Source organism: Rhinopithecus bieti, unplaced genomic scaffold, assembly GCF_001698545.2.
Source record: "Rhinopithecus bieti isolate Rb0 unplaced genomic scaffold, ASM169854v2 scaffold_5350, whole genome shotgun sequence".
NCBI classification, from domain to species: domain Eukaryota; kingdom Metazoa; phylum Chordata; class Mammalia; order Primates; family Cercopithecidae; genus Rhinopithecus; species Rhinopithecus bieti.
The window spans coordinates 31,946-52,391 of NW_016804837.1; the positions used below are offsets into that span (position 1 = coordinate 31,946).

The 20,446-nt window shown below is 38.3% G+C and overlaps 1 protein-coding gene across 1 annotated transcript in view; it reads right to left on the reverse strand.

Moving 5' to 3' along the window:
• The window catches only part of MET (MET proto-oncogene, receptor tyrosine kinase), a 93,149-nt gene that overhangs the window by 5,086 nt on the left and 67,617 nt on the right, over positions 1 to 20,446 (reverse strand). The window contains 6 exon segments of the mRNA XM_017870654.1: positions 1,880 to 2,098; positions 5,657 to 5,756; positions 6,513 to 6,674; positions 7,361 to 7,497; positions 7,597 to 7,699; positions 9,614 to 9,774. Of these exon segments, the coding sequence (XP_017726143.1) occupies positions 1,880 to 2,098; positions 5,657 to 5,756; positions 6,513 to 6,674; positions 7,361 to 7,497; positions 7,597 to 7,699; positions 9,614 to 9,774 (882 nt within the window).

Consider the following 20,446-nt stretch of genomic DNA (forward strand, 5'->3'; position numbering starts at 1 on the left):
AGCCAATTTTGTATTTTAGTGGAGATGGGGTTTCGCCATGTTGGCCAGGCTGGTCTGGAACTCCTGGCCTCAAGTGATCCACCCGCTTCGGCCTCCCAAAATGCTGGGATTACAGGCATGAGCCACCGTGCCTGGCCGAGAGGTAGAAGTTTTAATGTGATCAACTTAACGTGTTGATAGTTAGATTGCTGACACAACAAATATTTTCTTATGCCTTTGCTTTCCTCTCATACATAAGTAAAGTGAAGTATGAAAAAATGTTGAATCATGATACTAAAATAATCTCCCTGAACTGCCGCTGCTCCCACTCGATTACTATTCTGTCACGTGGTAGGTGCTATACACTTGTCAGAGAAAGAGTTATTCTATATATAGGCAAGAAAATAAAGTGTTTTGTGCCTGTCTCTAGAAGACCTTTTCGCCATGTTGGGAATACCATTGACAGGCCGAGGATGATGCCAAATTATGTTTTTCTTGGTCCAACAATTTTGTAGGATGTTGAATAATGGGTATTTAATTTATGGAAAAGGAAGTTTTCTCTTCCATAAAGACTGTGCTTGGAAGGGTAGATAAAGAACCGTTTATCTCTAATCCCTTCATCATAGATACAGAAACAGAAAAATAGAGTTTCTCTGGGTGTAAAACTATTTGCACATAAACCTTTGTTATCATCAAGGAAAACCAAATGGAATCTTTCAAATGGCAAAACAGTAATTGTTGAAAGCAAAAGGTCACACTAGATTAGTTTTATTGAAAAAAAAAGAAGTGATAAAAGCTTATTTCTCCCTTTCTAAAACTAATTAAAGAAGCAGATGAAAGGACTTTGCTGTTGTAAACACACTGTTCATTGGAGCAGGCTTCCATTCAATTTCATGCTGGGCTTGCTTAATTATCGTACAAAACACAATAATGAGGTTAGCAAACTTGTAGGAGCGTGAACATATGCATAAGCTGGGCTGTAGTTAAATTTTTGTTGAAAAAGTCAGAACAATTTTGATGGAAATATATTATTACTTAGATGGAGACGACCCATGAAAGCCTATATTGCTCCCAAATAAAGACTATCCTATTGCTTTATGTTTGTTCGTATTTGCATTCAGATCATCTTTCAGGAAAAAAAAAATTCTAAATGTTTTAACAACATGTTGAAAGATAAATATTTTGCTGTTTCTAGTGACTGCAGCTATGAATAATTCAAGTCTTGAGCATTTTGCCTGTGTTGTTATTTGAAGTAGAAATAACTGAAGGGACATGAAAAAGCTGCACTCTAGTCTGTATTATCCTGCCGCTCTTCTGTCACTTGTCAATCACTTAACCTTTCTGGGTCTTAGTGTTGTTTGTTTGCAACAGGCTTGCTTTAGAAAAGATGACCTGTTATTCTCTATTAAATTATATTTAGAAGCTAATATGTTCCTAAGGTGGCAGATATCTAGTTCCATTTACAAATTAGCTTAAAGATGACCACACCCAGATACAAAATTCCAAGTATTACAAGGAAGTATAGAGATACAATTGATGCATTTACTTTCACAGCTCTTATGTTTTATCTTATAATGAGCACATTCAGGTAAAATGTCCAGGGAAACGTATAACATCAGCAAGATAATGCACCACAGGGATCCTCTTTAATGGATTTGTGTCCCACATTTGCTACATTTTAATACATACACAAGAAAGGGTTTTTAAATGGTTCATTAAAATGCAGTCCACGGTTATTCTTATCTTTTAGTTTTATGCCAAAAGATTTGTTTTCAGAGCTTATATATTTGCTGGTGTTGTATAAGATACAACGGCCAAGTACAACAATTGTATTCCCATAGCTATGAAGTCAATTAAGTTTGAGCTGATGATTTAAGACAGTGTTTAAAGCATTTCTTACCTTAATTTCCAGTACATTTTCATTGCCCATTGAGATCATCACTGGCTTTTCAAAAGGCTTAAACACAGGATTATGTACATAAATGAGATCAAAGTATTTGGAAAGGATCCCATCTAACATGAAAAAGGCTTTGGTTTTCAGGGGGAGTTGCAGATTCAGCTGTTGCAGGGAAGGAGTGGTACAGCAGATTATCTCTGAATTAGAGCGATGCTGACATGCCTAGAGAAAGACACAATTATCCACTGTAAACAGAATACGGCTTGGCAACATTCAGAGCAACTTTATAATTCACCACTCCAATCAATTGAAAATATAGAGTTTTCGAAAAAAATCTGTATTTAACTTCTTAATGTTAGACTATACATTTCTGGAAACACGATACATGCAAAATTATCCAAACAACCCAACCTTCAAAGAAACACAGACCTCCACCTGCCCAGCATAAACCATGCTGATGTATCTGAAGCTGGCCCTCATCCCATCATTTTATTTTCCTTAAGAAGACAGGACAGTCACCTGGAGGAACTGCCCCTTGTTGTGTGAGGCAGGCAGGCAGACTGGGAGCTGGGCTTTGTGGGGTTAGAACGCTTTGGCTCCTCTCCTAGCTTTAACCCAAGCTATAGGAACAGAGGCAGGGCCCACACTAAATAACTCAGTTTCCTCATTTAGGAATTAAGATGAAAATGCTATTTACCACGTAGGATACCACATGGTAAAGTGCTTTGTAAAGTGCCAAGCACCATATGGTGAACATGATAATTAACTATGTAGTTAGGTAATCTTATTAGTGTGTTTTAAGCTATTAATTATTGAATGATAGGTTCTGTGCAAAATGCTTTACAAGGTTGGTCTCATTTAATTCTCATGATAATCCTATCAGTGGGTATTATGATTATGCACAGTTTACAAATTAAGAAACTGAGCTTTGCAAACTTATGTCATTAGACCAGGTCATACAGCTTGGAGTGGCAGAATAGCGAATATAAATCCTAGGCCATTAACTCCAAAATTCAACGTCTTCGCTCCCATGCTATCTTTTTGTCCATGACATATTTTATATTGAAACCTTTTCCTATGCTCTCTATTTTACAAAGCCTCTGCTATTATTATTTCATGCCCTTTCATGTCTCATTTCAAATCTTCCTCTTTGGAATTCTGATTTATGGAATTTTGGAAAATGTAGCTTCCTCTTGATTGTACTTAGACTAAACCAGCAACACATAGTGGTACATCTAAGGTTAACAGTTGCGTTTTTCCCCCAAGGAAAAGACAAACAAGCAACAACATCCCTTAGATTTCCTTTCCTTTGACAAGTATAGTTGGGGATAAAACAATTACTTTTGCCCACAATACAAAAGGACTCAGGATATACATAAAAGGACAAACAGAATTTGTTATTTGCTATTCTCTTTAAAAAATAATTAAAAAAAGATCTTACATTAAAAATGTTTATCAGCAGCAGATAAAACTTATAGAGACATAATATGGATAAAATTATATTATTGAGTTTTATATAAAATTAATATTATAATGCTAAAAGCTATTTATTCCTAATGGACATGAACAATTTTACTGTCATCACAATAATTGTTTACATAACAAGAAATCTGAGAACTACACACTAAACTGCAGGCTTCTGGGGCATAATGTACACGTTAACAAATTAATACACATTTTGTTATGAAGATGATTGCTTTTGTTTTGAAAGGATTACAGTTTATTGGACTTAAAGTTATTGTGGCTGGACCTATATATCTAAATCAGACCTGACCAAGAGTTTTTCCTTGTTAAATAATAAATGGGTTCAATTCATCATGGTCAGCTTTAAATTCTATAAGTGGCAGGGAACATGGAAGGAATACATATCTCTTTATAAAGTAGTTTTCACAAACGACAGTAAAATAAATAGCAAATAGTAAAATAGATCCACTGCATTTTTCACTCTTGTCCGATTCTAATGCATACTTCTACTGTACTAACATGTTTGTGGCTAAAACAACAGAAGTTTATATTTCCAGAAAAATAAACAAATAAGATGTTTATTGTCTACCATTGTTTGAATCATCCTTGGGATATGCAACTCTTATGTGTGACACCTAAAAAGTTTTTAATAAATATTTGATTACAAGTGAATGACTGAAGCTAAAAGGCATTCTGCGTGTCACCTTAATGCTAGTGAGGGAGAAGAAAGGAAATTCAGTCATTATCTTAATAATGTACGCTCAGCATTAATTCGATAAACTAATAATTTCTCAGATTTCTACTTTAAAAGGTCTCATACCAACACCAAAGAGGGTTACTGTTATTCTTACTTGGTTAATGAAAAATTGTTATGCTTTGTTGTGGAGAACTGATGTCCTTTAAATTAATAGCAGCGGTGCTCTAACTTTGTTTGTGGCCATGTGTTGGGATTGGTTTCAAAATCCTTTGCTTCATGTGGTGACTCCCTAGAGCACAATTTCTCAGGAATATGATAAAAATCTAATAATACTCTTTAGAGGTGATGCAATGTGGCTGATTGAGAAGGCCAAGAAAAATCTTATTTGAAATGACCTTATTATTTGGTGATTTGGCTTGACATTTTTAGCCCCAAATTGGTTTTTGTAATTAAAGAACATTGTGGCTTTAGTCTTCAAGAAATATTGGATGGGGAATCTAAAAGGAAGTGCTGTAATTCAATCTATCACCTGACCAATCAAGACCTTGCTTGAGCAAGAGCACTCAGAACTTTCATTCTGAGTTGAGCGCACAAGTCCAACTAGATTATGGTATTTTATACTAAAGAAAAACATCAACAAAATGTATGGAATCTTTGGAAATAACGCCAACCTTTCTAAGGTCTAAACTAAAACTACCACTTTAATGTGACCTATATAAAATAAGGATAGGTGGAGAAACAGCAAATAACATTCACACTTTAGGACATAACATAAATATTTGAATGCTCTTTTCTTGTTACTTGATAATGTGCTAACAAACGGACAAGAAGGATGGTAAGAAGAACAGGAGGCTGTAAGAAAGCATATGTCTGCTGCTTAGGAAGGCAAGAATACTGCTGCAACATCAGCGACTTTTTCCAAGGATTTTATTAGAGCAAAAGGGTCCATGTTCTATGATGCATTAAAAAGGGACTAGGGAAATGCCGTGATTTCCATTTGTACTGACTATCTGTAAAAACACTGCCTCAGGCCAGGCACAGTAGCTCACGCCTGTAATCCCAGCACTTTGGGAGGCCAAGGTGGGCAGATCATTTGAGGTCAGGAGTTCGAGACCAGCCTGGCCAACATGGTGAAACCTCGTCTCTACCAAAAAATACAAAAATTAGCCAGGAATGATGGCTCGTGCCTGTAGTCCTAGCTACTTGGGAGGCTGAGGTGGAGAATCACTTGAACCTGGGAGAGGGAAGTTACAGTGAGCCGAGATCATGCCATTGCACTCCAGCCTGGTTGACAGCGTGAGATACTGTCTCAAAAAAAACCCTCAAAACCAACCAACCAACAAACATAAAAAAAAAACGCTGTCTCAAATTGGTAATCTTCATTCTTGTCTAAACATTATATATGCATGTGTGTATGTGTATGTATTTTTTCCACATGGTTAGCCCAAGACTCTAGATAATTTCAGTTGTTAAATAAAAACTACTATTTGGCTACATTGCAAGGAAATTAACTAGCAAACCTTAAAGGCGAAACTGAAATGTCCCAGGTACCATGAAAGCCACGTGGTTAGAGGCAGAGATGCAGAGCTCTGAGTAGAACCATTGCTCAAAGGACTTACCACTGTAAAGTTCCTTCCTGCTTCATGCACATTTATGACCATCCTCGGGACACTAACTGAATGCAGGTTTTTCCCAACACCTGTTATTGTGCTCCCACCACTGGCAAAGTAAAATAGAAAATTGACAATATTGAGAGGTTCTTTCCACCAAGTACTGTAAGAGAGGGATTCAATTTAATCACCTGCATTGATTACAAGTCAGAGGCACAGTCAACATCAAATGGAAGTTCAAGGGTAACTATTCCTTGGAAACAACTTATTTAACTTGAAAATATTTTTTAAAATTCATATTTCATAAACTTAAGAAATGCATTTGTATTTTATTCACCGAATTACACAAAATAAATATTTCACTTCTCTGAAAAAAATACAAAGAAAACCAAACTTAATTATTGTTGCTAGACTGATAGAGTTAACGGAAACAAGGCAGATTGAACTGGGTCCAGTGAGATACCAATTCAAAGAGAGTCTGGCATAAAGAAAAGGACAAAAAAATACTCTAGAGGATGGAAGAAAAAAGGTGATTCCATTTCTTGGCACTAAGGTTAGTATAGAATTGATATGTACATAATGTAAGTGCATGTATACTATAATGCCACAGTAAACTATTGTGCTATAATCTGTTTAAATGTAACAGAGCAGGATAAAATACTTCTTGACATGAACTAGCATTGATGAGTCAAATTGTACTCAGAACCCGAAAGTAGTTTTCTCTCCTGAATTGGAAAGGCAGCCTTCAAAAGAAACACAACAGCGTCAAAGCCAGAGGTAAAACTGCAGTTCCTCTTGACTATCCTACAGCAAAATCATCCTGGTATTCATTATTTTCTTATACCCATCGGAAGCTTCTACTTACCTAATAAAAGATTTGGTTGGATGAATTTCATAGACAATGGGGTCTTCCCGGTAACTGAAGATGCTTGTCTCTCGGTTGGCTAAGTCAATTTTCAATTTAACAGCAAACTCAGTTGAAATGGTTTGGGCTGGGGTATAACATTCAAGAATACTGTTTGACACACTGAACAAAAAAAGTTAAGAAAATGAATCTTAGCTATTAGAGATACACATATTTTAGAATTATATCCATGAATCAAAAGGATATAACTCAATGGCTTCTAAGTGGGAATTTCCTGAGTGGAAGCCTTTTCTAGCGTAGGCTGTTTAATCCGACTGGATCCCAAACTTAAAAGTTTGGTGTAGAGAAGCTATCCTTCACTGGAAAACATTTGGGATTTAAAAAAAAAAACCTTTAAAGTACTTTTGGTACTTGATTAAACTGAGCTCTTCCAACTCTAAGAAGCAGAAACATAACTGCCTTCCAAACCCAGTCTTCCCCATTTCTTCCCTCCCCAGAGTGACTTAGTCTAATGACAAATCTTGATGAAAATGTTTATTTTAAATTATTGTCAATGACCAGACTCTCACAGCTCATAGTAAAGCTAAGATCCTAAGCTATAACAATAAAGAGGGTGGATGGGAAGACAAAACTGAAAAGTAGGATTGCTAAGAAAACAAGAGAAAGGAAGAAAATCAGCAAAAGGAATAGATGAATTTTGGAAGGAGGAAGTTTTGTCAGTAGGGGAGTAAACAAATAAACATCTTGATTTTTTTTTTCTCCACACACACACAAAACCAATCTGCTTAATTTTTAAGGTACAGATATTAATTGAAATTAATAGATGCAACAAAAAATAAATTTACAACACCTTTTAAAGTACATGTTTTCCACCAATTGAAATGTGTCTAGAATTCCCACTGTTTAGGTAATTTCCAGTTAAAGTAAGTAAAGTGCCACCAGCCATAGGGCCATATTTTGGCGAAATACTTGTTATTATAGGATCCTGGAGGGGAGATAAAAACAAAACAAAGTAACTTGTTCAGCTTATAATTCTAAATAGATTAAGTAAAAATCAAACATGATAGGACAGAATCTTCCTTACCACATAGGAGAATGTACTGTATTGTGTTGTCCCGTGGCCATTTGAAATAATTATGGACATATTGAAATGTTTATTCATGGCAGGACCAACTGTGCATTTCAATCTGGAAAAAAACCCAAAGTTTAATACATGACAAATCCAAGGCATTTTCTGGTTAGGTTGTTTTATAGGAAGTGACATTAACTCTAAATAGTGAGCTGACTGCTTTGAATAGCAAGCAGAGTTTCAAGATAAGCATTAAGGCCAAAAATTATACAACTCCATTTCTATATTATGATAAACTTTATTTTTATTTAAAAAGAGACAGGATCTTGCTCTGTCACACAGGCTGGAGGGCAGTGGCATGGTCATAGCTCACTGCAGCCTTGAACTCCTGGGCTCAAGGGATCCTCTGGACTCAGGAGTTGGAACTAGAGGTGCATGCCATGGCATCTGGTTAACTAAAAAAAAGTTCTTTTCTTTGGTAGAGATGGAGTCTCACTATGTTGCCCAGGCTGGTCTTGAATTCCTGGGCTCAGGTGATCCTCCTGCCTTGGCCTGCCAAAGTGCTGGGATCACAGGCATGAGCCACTGCACCCTGCCTATACTAAACTTTACATTAACTGTACTATAGTACTTATACAGAAAAACAGGAAATATTAGACCTTATCCATGCAGACCTCACCAACTGAATAGTGCATAATAATCTAAGTTTGGATAATATTAATATTTGGGGATAATGTTTGGTCTACTTCAGATAGATAGTATCTCAGTAGCATAGGAAACAATGGGCTAACTACGAATAGGCCAATCTCTTCATTAAACTATGTCAACAGGTACATTTCTGTGGTTATGCTTGTACATGCTAATTTAAATTACTTAAATGATAATGAAATTGTGATGGCATTCCATAGAATTATTTCTGAATGAATAATCATATTGTTCTGAAAAAATTTAAATACAATTTGATTTATTAAATAACTTTTTAAAGAAGAGAATGAATTCTGTTTTACTTTTACAGGTCCTGATTTATAATGCAACGATTAAGAGTTTTGGAGATTTTACAAGGGAGATTTCTAGAAAAAATTTGTTTTGCCATTCAGCTAACAAATATTACCTTCATTGGTGTTTTGGTCTCAGTAAAATGGATATATTTGGACCTTTGTGTAACCCTGAAATGAATTCAATTAGATATAAAATAACCATCTGATAGAATGGGTTCAACCATAAAACTTTAAATGTTTGCGTGTTGTTATTATGTGATAATGAATAATTTCTGGATTCTCTGATGATTATGGAATTCAAAGCTTGTAGAAGGGTACATGTAGAATACAGTAGAACAAGCACGGGTCTTGCATCAGAAGCTGATCAGAGCTGAGTCTGAAGGCTTATTCAGCTCTTACTCTCTGGATTACCTCTGCGAAGCCACACTTCACCTCTCTGAACTTCAGGTACCTCCTTTGTATTATAGGAATCATACTGCTCCCTCCCAGGCCCATGGGGATGGTTCAGTGAGATACAGCCCATATATTGCAGTGCCAGTAAATATAAGCTGAATATAAATTTTAACTCCTCTAAAAAAGTCTCAAACGTGTGATTCAGCTGCCTCACTACATTTCTGAGGTTTAGAAAGTGAATTTAAAAGAGAGGATCCATGCTGAGCTGTTTACTGATTTCTGTAGAAAAAGCCTTTGGAGACTCAACATTTGAAGACTCCAAGGATGGAGTGATCCTAACTAGTGCTACTCTCGCAAATCTACTCAGACAACACTTGAAGACTTGTCACATAAATGGTTGAGAAACTCCTAATTCTGGCCTCTTGTCTTCACCTAGGCCTTGTCACCTTTCTCTCTCTTCAAATCCAATGAGTAAATGGGATTGCAAGAACAAAACAGAACAGACCCACAAGGCATGTGACAGGCCAAGACCCTTTTTAGTTCAATAGATGAGCTTTTTGAGCAATTTTAAAACAAACATTCATTCAAAAACAAAACCTATTTTCCAAGCACACCCCAGCAAAGCGTTTTGAGATCCTTACGTATTCATCGTGCTCTCACTTAAAGTCAAGGTGCAGCTCTCATTTCCAAGGAGAACTCTAGTTTTCTTTAAATCAAATTTATTATTCCTCCGAAATCCAAAGTCCCAGCCACATATGGTCAGCCTTGTCCCTCCTTCAAGGGGTGCACTAGTTGGGAAAACCTACAAGGACAACATAGAACTTAAAAAAAATTCCAATATATTACAATTTTTCATATATGTGGAAAACAAACAAACAAAATGTATATCCTTAAATAGTCTGAAATTCTTTCATTTTCCCACAATTTAGTAAAAATTTAATTTTCACTAAAGGAAAAAGGGTCACAAATTTCAGAGCATCTGGAACAAACATTAAAACTACATGACATGCTAATGAAACAAGTTGTTTTCAGGAGATCCAAAGATGGGGCAAAGAGCAGATGCAGCTTGGTAGGTATAAAGAGCCTTTTCGAGTCCCTCTGTTTTGTCTTCTTTTCTCTTTTCTTTTCTTTTCTTCTCTTTTCTCCTCGCCTTCCTCCTGTCCTTCCTCCTTCCTTCCTTCCTTGCCTTCCTTCCTTCCTTCCTTCTCTCTTGCTTGGGCTTTCGCTTCTTCTCTCCTCTCTCCTTCCTTCCTCTCCTTCCTTTCCTTCCTTCGCTTCCTTCGCGTGTCCTTCCTTTCCGCTTGCCTTCCTTCCTTCCTTCGCTTCCTTCCTTCCTTCTTTCCTTCCTTTTCTTTCCGTTCTTTCTTTCTTTTTTTCTTTTTTTTGAGATAGAGTCTGGCTCTGTTGTTGAAGCTGGAGTGCAGTGGTGTGATCATGGCTCACTGCAGCCTCAACCTCCCGAACTCAAGCAATCCTCCCACATTAGCCTCCTGAGTAGCTGGGATCACAGGTGTGGGCCACTATGCTTGGCTAATTTTTTTTTTCTAGAGACAGGGTCTCACTATGTTGCCCAGGCTGGTCTCAAACTGCTGGGCTCAAGTGATCCTCCTGCCTTGGCCTCCCAAAGTGCTAGGGTTACAAGCATGAGCCATTGGACCTGGCCTTTTTTGGGCCATTCTGAAGTGAATTAATCTTCTAGTGCTCTTTTGCACAGGAGTAGAAACACATTGGGCCCAGACTTTTACTTGCTCATAACTCTGATTGTAACTCTTCATCAGCCTTCAGACTGAGCTCTGATCAAACTCCTTCAGGTGCCCTATAAGCCAAAGTCCAGCCATTATATGCCTTGCTCTGTGCGCTGGTTGTGTGCACTACATTCTTGTTGCTATGGTATTCCCCAGCCAGAGACAAAAGTTGCACAGTAAAAATACTTCATTTGGTATCCAATGTTTGCTCAGTTGCATTCAGCAGCTAGCATAGTATGAAACACATGGATGGTTTTTTAGTACATATCTGCCATTCATTCATTCATTCATTCATTCTTTACTTATTTATTTTTAGAGATGGGGGTCTCACGCTTGCCCAGTGTGGAGTGCAGTGGCATAGTCCTAGCTCACTGCAGCCTCAAACTCCTGGTCTCAAGCAATCCTCCTGCCTCAGCCTCTCTGGTAGACAGGAATACAGGTGTGCGCCACCTCACCCAGCTAATTTTTCAATTTTCTGTAGAGATGGGGTCTTGTGATGCTGCCCAGGTTTCATTCATTATTTATTAATAAAGCACCTCCTACGCGCCAGGCACCAACAAAAGAATACGTGAATCTACTTCTTTATACCTATTAGTTCACATTTATTAATGACTGAAGATTTTTCTTTGTTCTTTAAGTATGGTCACTATTTGATGTATACCAGGCTGGTTAGTTGACACACTCAGCCTTTTAAAAATTATATAATATTTAATACATATGTTGTTTCTTTTAGAAATAGATAAAAACAGAACCAGAGAGGGCCCATAATCAGTATTATAAGAATTTTCCTAATTATCTTCATTGGCATTGTTTTACATCTCATTTTAGGATTAAATTTTCCCCAATGGTTGATGTTAAGTAAATAACAGGCTCATTTTATTATTGCAGACTCATTTTTGGTGTGCTATCAATGGATTTATTGCTAAAACTTGGTCAGTCATGATTTAAGACAGCATTAGGCACCTATGAAGTGTGTAAGATAATTGCTCTCAGCCTAAAACTATTAAAACAAAACACATTTCCAAGTTAAAAATAAGCTTCTTCTCAGCAGCTTTGTGACAATTGAGAAAGGAAATGCTCTTTTGGGGGTGGGGACATATTGTAAATTGTGCTGTAAAGTACAATGGTGGGAAAACTAAGATAGAGGCAACTCAAGAACCAGTAAAGGTATTTGCTAAAGCTCCATTTGTGAACATCTAAAAGTGATTCTTTTACAATTAAGAAGGGCTTTTAGCCAAATTCAGACTTGCAAACATTTCCATCCTTCCTAAGTAAATAATTGCAAACAAAAGTCTTAACTTACCCTTGTTATCAAATCCCTTTAAAGTTTTAGCGTAAAGCTTTTATGATAGCCATTTTACCCATAAAAATGCATTACACAGTTGTGCCTTTCCTGAAAATTTACCTCATCCATGTCTAGCCAAATGAGAGCTACTAGAAAAATAAATCTGTTTATTATTATTATGGTAGAAATCCAGTAGGAGAGAACAAGACATCCAACCCTCCCAGGTCTCTCTTCAGCCTGAGGCAGTCACACAGCTGCTGCAGGCTCTTCTAATGAGGAGGCTTCCCCACTGAAAACAGCTGCCCAAGGCTGATGTTGGCCTGATTCCACTGCCTACATGCCATCTTTCTATGTACAAACTGAAGTCTGTCACTCTACACATATCATCACCACTTTCTATAAAAGGCAAAGGGATTGGATGATGATTTGAGAAAAGATGCAGAGAGCTGTGCAACTGGGGCACTGGCAATAGGAAGAGATACTATAAGCCCTCTGCTAGCCCCTCAGTCAGGATCCAAAAGGCTGGCTCTACTTAGCTTTTCTCTCTGGGCTGGGCATTTTCCCCTTAGCTTATAGGGTAACCTTTACCCTTCTAGGGAAAAAGGAAGGAAGCAGTTGTGAACTACACACCCTTGGATAGACCCAACAATGGCTGGCAAACTCTGAGTTATCCTGAAGGGCAGAGAAACTCTGTGGGCAGGAAATGAGCGTCCGGCATAAAGCCACAGAGGCTGGGTCTCCTACCTGTCTGGATAGGGGAGATACAGTCACAAAAGTAGCCCTTGTCTTTTCACAGGTGAAAGATCACATCACTGATGGGTCCATTCCAACAGTATTTTAAATGATCATATTTTCAAAACCCATTAGGATAAAACATGAGAAAACTAAAAAACAAAAACCAAACAGAACAAAAAAACTCCAAACGGGGTTTCCTTTCCTCTTTAGTAGAGGTCACAAATATATTTACTGGTAGCAGTATATTGCCTGCCTCCCCTCCTACCCCCATATAATACTGCTTTTCTGAGTATTCTTATCAATTAATAGTTCTATGGTCTCACTGGGGTTGAATTTTCAACCCTACAAGATACGATAACTTCGTCCTAATACATTCAGAATACATTAAAAAGTACTCTCCCTTTTCTGAAGCATTTCTCATTGCTCTTTAAGTATGAGATCAGATACCATATTTGAAACAAAATAATGAGCTTTCAATCCTGAAATCTGTCATATCTAGAACTGCAAAGAATTTTAGCCACTGAACATCCTATACCTTGAAAAGCAGGTTAACTTGCAAGTATTAGAAAGTGAAACTCTATACATTAGCTGGATTTTGTGCCTGCAAAGTTGAAGACACTTAAGATTATCTGTCATCTACATTAGGTATTTCTCCTAATGCTATCCCTCCCGTAGATCCCCACCACCCGACAGGCCCCTAGTGTGATGTTTCCCTCCCTGTGTCCATGTGCTCTCATGGCTCAACTCCCACTTGTGAGTGAGAACATGCGGTGTTTGGTTTTCTGTTCCTGTGTTAGCTTGCTGGGAATTATGGTTTCCAGCTTCATCCATGTCCCTGCAAAGGACTCATCCTTTTTTATGGCTGCATAGTATTCCATGGCATATATGTGCTGTATTTTCTTTATCCAGTCTATCATTCATGGGCATTTGGGTTGGTTCCAAGTCTGCTATTGTGAGTAGTGCTGCAATAAACATACGTGTGCATGTATCTTTATAGAAGAATAATTTATAATCCTTTGGGTATATACCTAGTAATGGGACTGCTGGGTCAAATGGTATTTCTGGTTCTAGATCCTTGAGGAAACGTCACACTGTTCTCCACAATGGTTGAACTAATTTACACTCCCACCAACAGTGTAAAAGTGTTCCCTATTTCTCCACATCCTTTCCAGCATCTGTTGTTTCCTGACTTTTTAATGATTGCCATTCTAATTGGTGGGAGATGGGATCTCACCGTGGTTTTGATTTGCATTTCTCTAATGACCAGTGATGATGAACTTTTTTTTCACATGTTTGTTGGCTGCCTAAATGTCTTCTTTTGAGCAGTGTCTGTTTATATCCTTGGCACACTCTTTGATTTTTTTTTTCTTGTAAATTTGTTTAAGTTCCTTGTAGATTTTGGATATTAGTCCTTTGTCAGATGAATACATTGCAACAATTTTCTCCCATTCCGTAGGTTGCCTGTTCACTCTGATGATAGTTTCTTTTGTTGTGCAGAAGCTCTTTAATTAGATCCCATTTGTCAGTTTTGGCTTTTGTTGCCATTGCTTTTGCTGTTTTAGTCATGAAGCTTTGCCCATGCCTATGTCCTGAATGGTATTGCCTAGGTATTCTTCCAGGGTTTTTATGGTTTTTAGGTCCTATGTTTAAGTCTTTAACCTATTTTGAGTTAATTTTTGTATAAGGTGTAAGGAAGGGGTCCAGTTTCAGTTTTCTGCATATGGCTAGCCAGTCTTCCCAACATCATTTATTAAATAGGGAATCCTTTCTCCATTTCTTGTTTTCATCTGGTTTGTCAAAGGTAGATGGTTGTAGATGTGTGGTGTTATTTCTGAGGCCTCTGTTCTGTTCCATTGGTCTATATATCTGTTTTAGTACCAGTACCACACTGTTTTGGTTACTGTAAACTTGTAGTATAGTTTGAAGTCAGGTAGTATGATGCCTCTAGTTTTGTTCTTTTTGCTTAGGATTGTCTTGGCTATGAGGGCTCTTTTTTGGTTACATATGAAATTTAAAGTAGTTTTTTCGAATTCTGTGAAGAAAGTCAGTCAATGGTAGCTTTATGGGGATGGCATTGAATCTATAAATTACTTTGGGCAATATGTCCATTTTCATGATATTGAGTCTTCTATCTATGAGCATGGAATGTTTGTCCATTTGCTTGTGTCCTCTCTTATTTCCTTGGGTAGTGGTTTGTAGTTCTTGAAGAGGTCCTTTACATCCCTTGTAAGTTGTATTCCTAGGTATTCTATTCTCTTTCTAGTAATTGTGGATGGGAGTTCACTCATGATTTGGCTCTCTGTTTGTCGATTGTTGGTGTATAGGAATGCTTGTGATTTTTGCACATTGATTTTGTATCCTGAGAATTTGCTGAAGTTGCTTATCAGTTTAAGGAGGTTTTGGGCTGAGACGATGGGGTTTTCTAAATATACAATCATGTCATCTGCAAACAGAGATAATTTGACTTCCTCTTTTCCTATCTGAATACCCTTCATTTATTTCCCCTGCCTGATTGCCCTGGCCAGAACTTCCAATGTTATGTTGAATAGGAGGGGTGAGAGAGGGTATCCTTGTCTTGTGCCGGTTTTCAAATGTAATGCTTCCAGCTTTTGCCCATTCAGTATGATATTGGCTGTGGGTTTGTCATAAATAGCTCCTATTATTTTGAGATACGTTCCATCAATACCTAGTTTATTGAGAGTTTTAACATGAAGGGGTGTTGAATTTTATTGAAGGCTTTTCTGCATCTATTGAGATAATCATGTGGTTTTTGTCATTGGTTCTATTTATGTGATGGATTATATTTATTAATTTGCCTATGTTGAACCAACCTTGCATCCCAGGGATGAAGCTGACTTGATTGTGGTAGATAAGCTTTTTGGCGTGCTGCTGGATTTGGTTTGCCAGTATTTTATTGAGGATGTTCTCATCAATGTTCATCAGGGATATTGGTCCGAAATTTTCTTTTTTTGTGTTGTGTCTCTGCCTGGTTTTGGTGTTAGGATGATGCTGGCCTCATTAAACGAGTTAGGGAGGAGTCCCTTTTTTTCCTATTGTTTGGAATAGTTTCAGAAGGAATGGTACCAGTTCCTCTTTGTACCTCAGGTAGAATTCAGCTGTGAATCTGTCTGGTCCTGGGCTTTTTTTTTGTTGGTAGGTTATTAATTACTGCCTCAATTTCAGAACTTGTTATTAGTCTATTCAGGGATTTGACTTCTTGCTAGTTTAGTCTTGGGAGGTTGTATGTGTCCAGGAATTTATCCATCTCTTCTAAATTTTCTAGTTATTGGCATGGCGATGTTTATAGTATTCTCTGATGGTAGTTTGTATTTCTGTGGGATCAGTGGTGATATCCCCTTTATCATTTTGTATTGTGTTTATTTGATTCTTCTCTCTTTTCTTCTTGATGATTCTGGCTAGCAGTCTATCAATTTTGTTGAGCTTTTCAGAAAACCAGCTCCTGGGGTTTTTCATGTCTCTAAGTCCTTCAGTTCTGCTCTGATCTTAGTTATTTCTTGTCTTTTGCTAGCTTTTGAATTTGTTTGGTCTTGCTTCTCTAGTTCTTTTAATTGTGATGTTAGGGTGTTGATTTTAGATCTTTCCCACTTTCTCCTGTGGGCATTTAGTGCTACAAATTTCCCTCGAAATACTGTTTTAGCTGTGTCCCAGAGATTCTGATATGTTGTATCTTTGTCTTTGTTCTCACTGGTTTCAAAGAATTTATTTATTTCTGCCTTAATTTTGTTATTTACCTTGAAAAATAATGAATGTACCAGTTATTTACCCAGTAGTCATTCAGGAGCAGGTTGTTCAGTTTCCATGTAGTTGTGTGGTTTTCAGTGAGTTACTTAATCTTGAGTCCTAATTTGATTGTAGTGTGGTGTGAGAGACTGTTTGTTTGCATTTGCTGAGGAGTGTTTTACTTCCAATTATGTGGTCAATTTTAGAATAAGTGCAATGTGGTGCTGAGAAGAATGTATATTCTTTTGATTTGGAATGGAGAGTTCTGTAGATGTCTATTAGGTCTGCTTGGTCCAGAGCTGAGTTCAAGTCCTGAATACCTTTGTTAATCTTCTGTCTCATTGATCTGTCTAATATTGACAGTGGGGGGTTAAAGTCTCCCACTGTTATTGTGTGGGAGTCTAAGTCTCTGAGGACTTGCTTATGAATCTGGGTGCTCCTGTATTGGGTGCATATGCATTTAGGAGAGTTAGCTCTTCTGGTTGTGTTGATCCCTTTACCATTATGTAATGACCTTCTTTGTCTTTTTGATCTTTGTTGGTTTAAAGTCTGTTTTTTCAGAGACTAGGATTGCAATCCCTGCTTTTTTGCTTTCCATCTACTTGGCAAATTTTCCTCCATCCCTTTATTTTGAGCCTATGTGTGCCTTTGCACGTGAGATGGGTCTCTTGAATATAGCACACCAATGGGTCTTGACTCTTTATCCAATTTGCCAGTCTGTGTCTTTTAATTGGGGCATTTAGCCTATTTACATTTAAGGTTAATAGTGTTATGTGTGAATTTGATCCTAGCTGGTTATTTTGCCCATTAGTTGATGCAGTTTCTTCATAGAGTCAATGGTCTATACAATTTGGTATGTTTCTGCAGTGGCTGGTACCAATTTTTCCTTTTCATATTTGTGCTTCCTTCAGGAGCTCTTGTAAGGCAGGCCTGATGGTGACAAAATCTCTCACCATTTGCTTGTCTGTAAAGGATTTTATTTCTCCTTCACTTATGAAGTTTAGTTTGGTTGGATATGAAATTCTGGGTAGGAAATTATTTTCTTGTGCTGAATATTGGCCCCCACTCTCTTCTGGCTTGTAGGGTTTCTGTAGAGAGATCCAATGTTAGTCTGATGGGCTTCCCTTTGTGAGTAACCTGACTTTTATCTCTGGCTGCCCTTAACATTTTTACCATCATTTCAACCTTGGTGAATCTGACGATTGTGTGTCTTGGGGTTGCTCTTTTCAAGGAGTATCTTTGTGGTGTTCTCTGTATTTCCTGAATTTGAATGTTGGCCTGTCTTGCTAGGTTGGGGAAGTTCTCCTGGATGGTATTCTGAAGAGTGTTTTCCAAATTGGTTCCATTCTCCCCTTTACTTTGAGGTACAACCAAGCAAATGTAGGTTTGGTCTTTTCATATAGTCTCATATTTCTTGGAGGTTTTGTTCATTCCTTTTCATTCTTTTTTTCTCTAATCTTGTCTTCACACTTTATTTCATTAAGTTGATATTCAATCTCTGATATCCTTTCTTTTACTTGATTTATTTGGCTATTGATACTTGTGTATGCTTCATGAAGTTCTTATGCAGTGTTTTTCAGCTCCATCAGGTCATTTATGTTCTTCTCTAAACCGGTTATTCTAGTTAGCAATTCCTCTAACTTTTTTTCAAGGTTCTTAGCTTCCTTGTATTGGGTTAGAACATGCTCCTTTAGCTTGCAGGAGTTTGTTATTATCCACCTTCTGAAGCCTNTGTCTTGCTAGGTTGGGGAAGTTCTCCTGGATGGTATTCTGAAGAGTGTTTTCCAAATTGGTTCCATTCTCCCCTTTACTTTGAGGTACAACCAAGCAAATGTAGGTTTGGTCTTTTCATATAGTCTCATATTTCTTGGAGGTTTTGTTCATTCCTTTTCATTCTTTTTTTCTCTAATCTTGTCTTCACACTTTATTTCATTAAGTTGATATTCAATCTCTGATATCCTTTCTTTTACTTGATTTATTTGGCTATTGATACTTGTGTATGCTTCATGAAGTTCTTATGCAGTGTTTTCAGCTCCATCAGGTCATTTATGTTCTTCTCTAAACCGGTTATTCTAGTTAGCAATTCCTCTAACTTTTTTTCAAGGTTCTTAGCTTCCTTGTATTGGGTTAGAACATGCTCCTTTAGCTTGCAGGAGTTTGTTATTATCCACCTTCTGAAGCCTGTTGCTGTCAATTTGCCAAACTCATTCTCCTTCCAATTTTGTTTCCTCATTGGCAAGGAGTTGTGATCTTTTGGAGGAGAAGAGGTGGTCTGGTTTTGGAATTTTAAGCCTTTTGCGCTGGTTTTCCTCATCTTCATGGATTCATCAACCTTTGGTCTTTGATGTTGGTGACCTTTGAATAACGTTTTATGTGGATGTTCTTTTTGTTTATGTTGATGCTATTCCTTTCTGTTTGTTAGTTTTTCTTCTGACAGTCAGGCCCCACTGCTGCAGGTTTTCTGGAGTTTGCTGGAGGTCCACTCCAGACCCTGTTTGCCGGGGTATCACCAGCAGAGGCTGTAGAACAGCAAAGATTGCTGCCTATTCCTTCCTCTGAGAGCTTCATCCCAGAGGGGTGCCCACCAGATGCCAGCCAGAGCTCTCCTGTGTCAGGTGTCTGTCGACCCCCACTGGGAGGTGTCTCCCAGTCAGGAGGCACAGGGGTCAGGGACCCACTTGAGGAGGCAATCTGTCCCTTAGCAGAGCTAGAGTGCTGTGCTGGGAGATTTGCTGCTGTCTTCAGAGTTGGCAGGCAGGAACATTTAAGTCTGCTGAAGCTGCACCCTTTACACTGTGAGGGGAAAATCACCTACTCAAGCCTCAGTAATGGCAGATGCCCCTCCCCCCACCAAGCTCCCAGGTCAACTTCATATTGCTGTGCTGGCAGTGAGAATTTCAAACCAGTGCATCTTAGCTTGCTGGGCTCTGTAGGGGTGGGATCCTCTGAGCTAGACCACTTGGCTCCCTGGCTTCAGCCCCCTTTCCAGGGGAGTGAATGGTTCTGTCTTGCTGGCATTCCAGGTGCCACTGGGGTATGAAAAAAAACCTCCTGCAGCTAGCTCAGTGTCTGCCCAAATGGCCGCCCAGTTTTGTGCTTGAAACCCAGGGCCCTGGTGGAGTAGGCACATGAGGGAATCTCCTGGTCTGTGGTTTGCCAAAACCATAGGAAAAGTGTAGTATCTGGGCTGGAATGCGCCATTCCTCACAGCACCATCCCTCAAGGCTTCCCTTGGCTAAGGGAGGGAGTTCCCTGATCCCTTGCCCTTCCCAGGTGAGGCGACATCCCATCCCACTTCAGCTCAACCTCCGTGGGCTGCACCCACTGTCTAACCAGTCCCAATGAGATGAGCCGGGTACCTCTGTTGGAAATGCAGAAATCACCCACCTTCTGCATTGATCTTGCTGGCAGCTGCAGACCAAACCTGTTCCTATGTGACCATCTTGACAGCCACCTTGAATCTGTCTTATTTTTTGCAGGAAGAATGCTAACTGTCATGGTCTACTGCAGCATGAAATCTTCCTAACAACTATGAACCTAGAGGGATTTATGGACTCAGCTGCCCTACCTTCCCAACTGCAGCTTAAGCCTCACTGACCTGTGCATGGAAGCATGCAACCTTTGAGAATCATCAACTATAGAATGCTAGAGTTAGGAAGGGTGAGAGAGGAGGGAGATTTAAATATTGCAAGAGATTCTCTGGTTCCAGAACATTCTGAAATATTTACTTTATTTTTAAGCATTTTAGTATAGCTTTTATGCTTAGTAAAAGGAAGCACATTAGTTAAATGAAAGGTTTCATTTGAACAGGTTATCAAACCATTTTCTCTACTTAAAATACCAGCTTGGTTATTTTTGAAATGAAATTCTTGTGATTTAATTGCATGGGCACACACATATATTTTCCATATCTATTTCATGGAATAGCAGAGTTCAGATTCCTAGTGTCTCAAATTGCTGAGGTTGTG